This window comes from Mus caroli, chromosome 13, assembly GCF_900094665.2.
Source record: "Mus caroli chromosome 13, CAROLI_EIJ_v1.1, whole genome shotgun sequence".
In the NCBI taxonomy this organism is placed as follows: Eukaryota; Metazoa; Chordata; class Mammalia; order Rodentia; family Muridae; genus Mus; species Mus caroli.
The window spans coordinates 25,758,102-25,768,285 of NC_034582.1; the positions used below are offsets into that span (position 1 = coordinate 25,758,102).

The 10,184-nt window shown below is 44.1% G+C and overlaps 1 protein-coding gene across 1 annotated transcript in view; it reads left to right on the top strand.

Moving 5' to 3' along the window:
• The window catches only part of Mboat1 (membrane bound O-acyltransferase domain containing 1), a 108,478-nt gene that overhangs the window by 64,111 nt on the left and 34,183 nt on the right, over window positions 1-10,184 (top strand). Inside the window, exon 4 of the mRNA XM_021180393.1 lies at window positions 631-726. Within this exon, the coding sequence (XP_021036052.1) occupies window positions 631-726 (96 nt within the window). The remainder of the gene's footprint in view (window positions 1-630; window positions 727-10,184) is intronic.

Consider the following 10,184-nt stretch of genomic DNA (forward strand, 5'->3'; position numbering starts at 1 on the left):
CCTCCTTCTTCTTCTTCTTCTTCTTCTTCTTCTTCTTCTTCTTCATTAGTATTTTCTTCATTTACATTTCCAATGCTATCCCAAAAGTCCCCCATACTCCCCCCCCACCGCCCTACCCACCCACTCCCACTTCTTGGCCCTAGTCCAGGGATTTTGACAGCTCAGAAGTCATTATCTGGCACTAAAGCTTGGAGCTCCTTGGGTACTGAGCCCACATTGGAAAACTGAAAAAAAAATAGAGTCTGATGATATCTGCCCATGCTCAGAGGTAAGCAGCTAGTGCTGGAGAGATGGCTCAGCAGTTAAGAGCACTGGCTGCTTTTTCAGAGGACCCAGGTTCAATTCCCAGCACTCACACGGTGGCTCACAGCTGCCTGTAATGCTAGTTCCAGGGAGTTGGATGCTCTTTGGCCTGTGTAGGCACTGTACATACTTGCTGCACAGATGGAGTCTGGGTAAGAAAAGATAAAGGGCCCAGAGGAATGGGAGGAAAGGGGAGATGGGATAGATGAGAACTCAAGACTTTGTGAACAGTCATTTGCAGAGGGTGAAAGAGAGGACAAAGAGAGCGTTTGTTGAGCACCTTGCTGTTCTATACATTAATCCGGTCTCTTGTGTTTTGGGTTTCAGGTATTCCTTTTTTGTAGCCATGGGCTACCTTACGATATGCCACATCAGCCGCATATACATCTTCCACTATGGAATTCTCACTACAGATTTTTCTGGGTGAGTATCTCAGTTGGAAGTGGGAGTGTTTAACTGATGACCTTGACTAGGTCTCTCAGGGTCCATAAACACCAAGTACACATTAAGGATAATCATGCCCAGCTAAATCACAGCGAGGCACCGCAGTAATGAAGGTGAGGTTAAAAATGTACTTGTTCTGTACTGTTAACTCTGTACAATCATAAGGAGGTCACAGAAGGTAGCAAGAAGGTACAACCCAGGAGCCTCAGGGCCCTCCCATTCCTCCTTTCAGTCTTCTTGGAACAGAGTTAGGCATATGATTATGCCTTGTCCACAGTCACTTTGGTTAGTACAATGGCAGGGCTTGTAAACACTAAAGATTATACTGTGTTTCTGGTTTCAGTGTTTCTAGTGCTGTAATGAAACACCGTGACCAAAAAGCTGATTATTGAAGAAAAGGTGAATTTGCATTACACTTCCAAATCACAGTTCATCATCAAAGGAAGTCAGGACAGGAACCAAGCAGGATAGGAACCTGGAGGCAGGAGCTGATGCAGAGGCCCTGGAGGGGCACTGCTTACTGGGTGCTCCACATGCCTTGCTCAGCCTGCTTTCTTATAGAAGCAGGGCCACCACTCCAGGGATGGCATCACCCAGAATGGACTGGGCTCTCTCCTATCAATCACTAATTAAGAGAATATCTTACAGCTGAATATTATGGAGGTATTTTCTTAATTGAGCTTCCCTCTTCTCAGATGATGTTAGCTTGTGTCAAATTGACATAAAACTTTACAGCACACTTCCTTTATATGTTTGTATATGCTCGCCCCAGGGAGTGGCACTGTTAGGAGGTGTGGCCTTGTTTGAGTAGGTGTGTCACTGTGGGTGTGGGCTTTAAGACCTTCATCCTAGCTGAGAAAGAAAAATATAAAATATATGGTTTGTGTTTTAAGGGGCACCAGGAAGTGAAATGGAGCTGAATCCTGGGTTCAAGGATATTAATATGAATTAAGGGAGCAGTGACCTTGGAGCAAGATCCCACCCATCTAAATTTAGGTTGAGGCATGGTAGTGCAAGCCTTTAATCCAAGGAGGCAAAGCAGAGCAAGATCTAGGTGAAGAAAAACTTAAATCCAGGCAGGCATGCTGCCAGAGGATCTGAGAGTTCTACATCTTCATCTGAAGGCTGCTAGCAGAATACTGACTTCCAGGCAGCTAGGATGAGGGTCTTAAAGCCCATGCCCACAGTGACACACCTATTCCAACAAGACCACACCTATTCCAACAAGGCCATACCTATCCCAACAGGGCCACACCTTCTAATAGTGCCACTCTCTGGAGCGAGCATAGACACACTGTTACAGTGTTTCCTCTCTTTAAAAGATTTTAAAGATGTATTTGTGTGTGTGTGGTCTCTGTGTGTCATCTGTGTGGGCATGTGTGTGTCTGTGAGTATGTGTGACTTGGCTGCAATGCTGGTGGAAACCAGAAGAGGACATTAGATTCCTGGAGCTGGAGCTATAGAGGGTTATAAATAAATTTCATCTGTTACTAGTTAATCATGCATAGTAGCTGACAAATCTCAATGTCCTAATGCCTTTTAGCACCCTTTGGCTGTACTGCACCCATGATTCCACTTCTAGATCCCCTTAACTTCTGCCAACTACTAGAGAAATCCCCTATGACTTGGTGGGCCCTCTGGTACATATTAGCTTCCTGGTACAGACCATTGCTGATTCTGTGTCATGGAGAGATGGTGCAGAGAGCCCAAACCTACTCCATCTTGGGACCAGCATCCATCTTAAAATAGAAAAGCCCAAGAAATTGACCTGCAGCTTAACCCAAGCTATGCCCAAGGACCAGGAAGGATCTCACAGCTTGCCCTCGGCCAGAGTTACTCTCTAACTACTTCCTAACTAATCAAAGATTAGTTTGATTGTTTCAGATGTACTTCCTGATCACTGTGATTGTACACCGTCTTGCTTTAGAGCGCCCACCTGTCGGCTTACAATAGTCATTCAATTAGATGCTTGCCAAGATGGTCACCCCCTCATTTGTTCCCATTTCCTATGAAAAACTTGTCCTGATGAAACTTTGGGGCTACTTCACTAAACTGTCCTGTGGGTCGACAGTGGGTAGGCCCAAACTCCAGTTTATAATAAAGAGGCCCTAATGTGATTACATCAGAGACGGCTCCTTGGTGGTCTTTGGGGGTTCATGAACGCTTCCTGGCATAGCAGTACAGTCGGTAAAGTGCTTACCTGCAAGCACAAGGACCCAACTTTATCCATAGAACCCACATAAGGAAGCCAAGTGTGGTGGTACAAGTGTATGATTCCATTGCTGGGAAAATGGAGTCAAGCAGGGCTAACTGGCTTGTTCAGTATGACTTGCTCAGCCTGGGGCTCTCTGGCCAGACAGCCCAGCCTACTTGGAAAGTTCCAGGTTCTGAGAGACCCTGTCTCGAATAACTAGGATAGCCCTTGAGGATCAACACCCAAGGTTGTTGTCTGACCTCCACAAGTGCACATGTCCCTGCATAAACACACACACACACATACACACACACACACACACCACACACACACACACCACACACTACTGTTCATCTTAGTTCAAGAACAGCTTTCTATGACTCTGGTGGAGTTGAGGCAGGCTCGTTCCTGGCGACTCTTGGTCTTCTGTTAGGAATTCCTCAGGAACTGGACTCTGTTCGGTACATGCAGCATGGATCAGAACCTGAGCTAGATTGCATCTGGTTCCACGAATCCTTGGTGAATAGGCCTTGCTCTAAGCGGAGGGAAATAAATAAATTAATATAAACCATAATGCTGTCGAGTATGAAGTGTTTAAAACATTAACTAAAGGAAGGTTATTTCATCGATGTTAAATAAGGTTGAGATTTGGAACTAGCCGAAATGTATGAAGTAAGCGGTGTTTGTAACTAGCCTTAAGGAAGTGTAAATAGCCTCACGTAAACAGCCGCATGGGAAACCACAGTGTCTGCGATCAGTAATGGTAAGGGTCAAGATCCATGGTCAAACTGATTAGCTTCAGAGTCACCTAGGAGATCGGTGAGCTACACCTCTTGCCGTGTCTAGATAGTGTTTGCAGAGAATTAGCTGATGGGCTAGGATCCACCCTGAATATGGGCAACAGTGTCTCATGGGATGAGGGGTCCTCACGCAGTAATGGGTAAGAGGAGGAAGCCTGCTGACACCTACCTTCTCTATCTCTGCTTCACGGCCTCCATGATGTGAGTCCTTCCTGTTGTGATGGGCTGACTCCTCTGTGCTCTGAGCAAGATAATTCTTCTTCTATGAAGGTTGTTTCCATTGGATATTTGGTCACAACATCAGGAAAAGTTAGCTAAATCAGTAGGACTGGGCGACTGGAATGTGACTCATTCGTGGGTTCAATGAAAAAACTGTAGAGAGGTATTCCCATGAGTGTCAAGCATGCAGTTATCAGCAAAGGGGTGGAAAGCCTGCAGCCTGGAGCGAGAGTGCTGTCTTTTGAGGAAGTTGAGCATCTTGAAGGTATGGATGGTACAGCTTTCATGAGTCCGTGCAGTTCAAGTGTGGATGGATGCTAGGTCAGCTGAGTGATGCCTAGAATACAATCAACAATCCTATAAAACATTGTAGCTCACTTCTGAGAACTTGTAAGTTGGGTCACAAAACTGCCCAACACGAGAAGGCTCTGGAAGGCAAAATGTGCCCTGTTTAAGGACCTGCTATATTTAAATCTTCAGGATCACCATCTGGTCACAGACTCTCTGTTCTTCAGTCCTTCCTACCTCTGGACCCCTGATGACTTTCTGCTTCCTGTTTCACCTGCGTGTGTCTGTCTTGTCCTCAAACCATGAAATGCTTCCTCAATTATCCCAAAATCAGTTAAACACTGATTTTTATTTTTACTTTTTTAAATGATGCGTGTTGCTTGTAAACCTTGGAAAATAGAGGAGCAATAAAGGCCACAAAATAGCCAGAATGTTTTATCATTAATGGAGTAGTACTCAGCTATTAAAAACAATGAATTTATGAAATTCTTGGACAAATGGATGTATCTGGATGATATCATCCTTAGTGAGGTAACCCAATCACAAAAGAAGCCATTAGATATGCACTCACTGATAAGTGGATATTAGCCCAGAAACTTAGAACACCCAAGATACAATTTGCAAAACACAAGAAAATCAAGACGAGAGAAGACTAATGGGTGGATACTTCATTCCTCCTTAGAATAGGGAACAAAATACCCATCAAAGGAGTTACAGAGACAAAGTTTGGAGCTAAGACGAAAGGATGGACTATCCAAAGACTACCCCACCTGGGGATCCATCCCATAATCAGCCACCAAACCTAGACACTATTGCATATGCCAGCAAGATTTTGCTGAAGGAACCCTGGTATAGCTATCTTTTGTGAGGCTATGCCAGTGCCTGGCAAATACAGAAGTGGATGCTCACAGTCATCTAGAAGATGGAACACAGGACCCCCAATGGAGAAGCTAGAGAAAGCACACAAGGACCTGAAGGGGTTTGCAACCCTATAGGTGGAACAACAATATGAACTAACCAGTACCCCCAGAGTTCATGTCTCTAGCTGCATATGTAGCAGAAGATGGCCTAGTTGATCATCACTGGAAGAGAGGCCCCTTGGTATTGCAAACTTTATATGCCCCAGTACAGGGGAATGCCAGGGCCAAGAAGTGGGAGTGAGTGGGTAGGAGAGCAGGGCAGGGGGAGGGTATAGGGAACTTTCGGGATAGTATTTGAAATGTATATAAAGAAAATATCTAATTAAAAAAAAGGACTGGAGAGATGGCTTAGCAGTTAAGAGCACTGACTGCTCTTTCAGAGGACCAGGCACACACAGTTGATTCCTGCCACCCACACAGCAGCTAGCAAATATTTATAGGCCACCAGACACATACATGGTATACAGATATACACACAGGCAAAATACCCATACATATAAAAAATAAAATAAATAAATATTTTAAAATTTTTAGTGGGAATCACTACTGCTTATAGAGTTTATTTTCTTCTTTATGTTTTGGCTTCACTCTGGAGTCCTACAAAGAAGGGCTCTAGACCCTTAATAGGTAGGTGTTCCATAAATGAGTGTATAAAATACTTCACTCAGGTTGGAGAGATGGCTCAGCAGTTAAGTACACTGGCTGTACTTCCAGAGGGCCTGGGTGTGATTCCCAGGGTCCCCCACATAGCAGCTCACACACTTGGAGCTCCAGTCTCAGGGGATCGGATGTTCTTTTCTGGACTTCCTGGGTACCAGGCTTGCACTTGGTACATGGAAATACCTGCAAGAAAAACACTGTACATATAAAATAATAATTAAAAAACCCTTTATTCTGTTTTTCAATGTTTTTGGGAGACTTATCAAATATAACAGTTGGGATATTAACCAAACTTTTTTTCCTTTTATTGAAAAGAAACTTCTCTTTCATGCAATACATCCTGATTACAGCTTTTTTCCTCTGCTCCTTCCAGTTCCCCCACCCCCACCCCAGCCTCCCCTCTGATCCAGACCCATCTCCTCTCTGTCTCACACTAGAACACAAACAGGCTTCTAAGGGATAACAACAACACAAAATAAAATATAAAAATATAATAAAATAAAACATAAATCAACCCATTAGAACTTCACACAGAGCAAACAAACAGAAGGAGAAGAGCCCAAGAGAAGGCACGAGAAATAGAGATTCACTCGTTCAAACACTCAGGAATCCCATAAAAAAACACGAAACCAGAATCCAGAATATATCTGCATAGGACACTCTTTCTCCTCTCCTACAGTATTCTCTGGGCCCTGATGATCTGATGTAGAAATTCCACACAGGGCTGAGTGTCGAACAACTAGCTTTCACTTAAAAATCTATATTACCTATTTCTTGTGTATATCTTTTGAGGCAGGAAATGCACATTACTTGATTTACGCAGCAATTTAGTGCCACCAACAGGGCAGGCACAATGCCAGCAGTCTGGGTATTACCAAGCTCATTAAATTGTCACCATGCTGGTGACAGTCAGGTCTAAGATTCCTTCCTTATTGGCTGGCTATCCTTGCCACAATTTTAACCCCTTTCAAGTCTCTGTCTATACTTGCCAGAGGGATGGTCTACAAAGGGGCAGTGACCCAGAACTGCCACAGTGTTTCTTCCCTTGGTGCTATCTCCTACCCATACTATGCGATTCATAAAAGTTTAGTGCCTCACATGCTGGTCTAGCTCATTCCTTTAGGCTTGGATTAATCCTCTACTAGAAGATCTTTTGCTCTCTTTGACAGCCATTAACTTGGTTATTTAAAAGTACCTAACTAAAAACCACTTGTTCACTTCCCTGTCCTGGTGGCCACCCTCTGTAGCTTCTCCACCTGACCCCTGTCCCTGTCATGCAGTAGTCTGGGTAACAAGAGAATTGTCACCTGGGTGTCACAGGCTGGGGTTGCTATTGCCTGTTAATCATATTTACCAAGTCCATTTATATAGACTGCAAGTGCTGTTGTTGATAGCTGTGGACATTTTTATCAGCTGTGTTATGAGTGTCTGTAAAAGGAATTGTAAATTCTTGTTAGCTTGTATAAAAGATACAATCCAGGTATTTTAGTTACAAGCTGTAAGCTTAGATGGGGCAGGGTCTGGAGCTATTCTAATTTACATCCCAGGTGTTTGTCCCTTGTTACTTGCTGGTTTTCCTGATCATGTGCTCACAGTCCATCTCCTCGTTATGGTGGCTTCCTGCTCATTTCATCTCCTCTCTCTACCTGCAATGCCCAGCCAGGAAACTGAAAACGTGCCTACCTCTATTTACTGCCCAATCACAGACTTTAGCCTTTTATTGATCAATAAACTTGGGAAGCAAGGAACATAGCATCATTTGGTACACATGAGGATCTCCTCATCAGTGGGCAATCAGAGCTTGGGGACCAGTACTTAGCATTTGAACACATAGCAGTATTATACCTACCCCCTCCACGTGTCGTCTGTGATTTCCACCCTGGTTTATTCCAGTTGTGCTAATGTATGTCTGTTAGAGCCTTCCTGGGAAACTGAACAACAGGGATAACTATGTGTGTGTGAGTGTGTGTGTGCACACACACACACAAACACACACATTAAGGGATTTAATAAGAGAATTGTCTCATGTTATTGGAAAGACCAAGAAGTCCCACCTGAAGTTGTAACTCCCAGGCTGAGGCTGATGGTAATCAGGCTCAGGGGCTGCTGCTGTATCTCAGAGCCTGTGCTGGCTAGATTTATGACAACTTGACACAAGCTAGAGTCAGTGGAGAGGAGAAATACTCAATTGAGAAAATGCCTCTATAAGATCAGGTTGTAGGCAGGCCTGTAGAGCATTTTCTTAATAAGTGATTGACATAGGAGAGTCCAGCCAATTGTGGGCAGGGACACCCTGGGGAAGGCGGTCTGGGGTTCTATAAGAAAGCAGGCTATACAAGCTTTGGAGAGCCAAGAGTAAGCAGCACCTCTCCATGGCCTCCGCATCAGCTCTTGCCTCCAGGTTCCTGCCCTACTTGAGTTCCTGTGCTGACTCCCTTCGATGATGAACATCAACATGGAAATGTAAGCCAAATAAACCCCTCTCCTCCCAAAGTTGTTTTGGGTCATGGTGTTTTGTCGCAGCAGTAGAATCCCTGACGGGGTCAGAGCTGAAGGCCCAAGAACCTGGAGTTCAGAGGTCTGAAGGGAGAAGATGGATGTTGGAGCACAGAATTAGAAGGAGAGTTCACACATGACTGTTTGTCCTGGCCAGGCCTGCAGTGACCTGGACCATACCACCAGGGATCCCGGTGAGGACAGAGATTCTTCACTTACGATATTGATTCTCAACACCCTCAAACGCATATCCAAAAGGACAGTTAACTATCTCAGGTTACATAGAAGCTGAGTGCAGGTGTGTGTGTGTGTATATATGTATATACAAATATATATATATATAATATATATAAATGTGTGTATATGTATAAATGAAAGTAAATAAATATGGATATATTGATATGAAAGGAGAGATAGCGGTTTGCTTAAAACCAGCTTAGGGACTTTGGAAAGCCACTGAAGGAAGTTTAGTATATTAAAAATAATGACTGTTGAATTGACTGTGGAAGAGGCTGCTGGGAGCATTAGAGAACACTGCAAATATCAAAGTTTCTTTGCTCAGATTACTTTGCAAGCACCCTTTATTTCAAACCTCCCTCTAGCATTAAATAATGCTAGAGGAAATGACCCTAGAGATATCAGATGGACTTTCATCATGATGATATCATGAGCCACCGTTGTGTAGGAAAGCTACAAGCCAAGGAAAGGCCTTGGTCCTGCATCGAAGGCTCCTTCATTCATTATTCAGCAGGCATAGACTGGGAAGTCTGTGTATAGCAGGCACAGATGACACGCACAGGAATGGGCACAGCTGCAGAACAGCTGTCCACTCAGCCTGAGCCTCCATCCTCCTTCCCAAATAGAATCTTTGCAGATGTGATCAATCAAGATGGGGTGACCGTGAGTTAATATATGTGCTTTGGATGCAGTCTGACTGGTGTCTTTGTAAGAGGGCCTGGGTAGATAGACCTAGTCACACATAGAGGGAAGACAACTGTGTGAAGGTGGAGGTAGAAATTACAGGTGTAGCCCGAGTCCAGTTAGGGTGAGAATTGTTGTCAACCAGCCGAAGTCAGGAAGAAGCATAGGGCAGGTTGCCCCGCTGAGCCTCCAGAAAGAGCCACCACCGTGCACATCTGATTAGCACTGGACTTTTGCATTGCGTGAGAAGTGTGAATTTAAAAATTGGAACCCAAATTTCATTTTTGTAAGCCATCTGACGGTGTGGCAATTTGTTTTAGCAGCTTGAGGCAACTCATACACATTGATTCATGGTTCTGTAGCTTTGGATGGGTCAGCACCCATCTCCTGCTCCTGACTGTGTTCGATAACAGCACTTCACCATTCATGTCTGGGATGCTCTTCTTCTACCTCTTCCCCCATCTGTCTTGTTACCATCATACATTTTCCTCCTTTTCTTTTTCTTTCTCTGCCCCACCCTATCCCACCCCAGACCATCTTGCTATGTATTCCAGGCTGGTTTCTTCTCCATAGCATAAACTGAGTTTGAACTCTCTCAGATATATGTTGGGTTTATGGGTATGCATCGTACATATGGCGTCATTTGCTTCACTTTTAGTATGCTCAGAATCATGGAAAGTTACTAGAAGAGGAAATTTAAGGGCATTTGGGGAAAACAATCATGTGCGTGCACCCCAGGGCTGGGGCTGTGTTTGCCTAGGAAGAAGGTGCAAATTAGCTGCTGTCTCTTTCTGCAAGCTGAGGCTTGGTGAATTTCCTAAAGTGGTGTGTATTTTGTGGCTTCTTTTCTTTCTTTCTTTCTTTCTTTCTTTCTTTCTTTCTTTCTTTCTTTCTTTCTTTCTTTCTTTCTTTCTTTCTCTCTCTCTCTCTCTCTCTCTC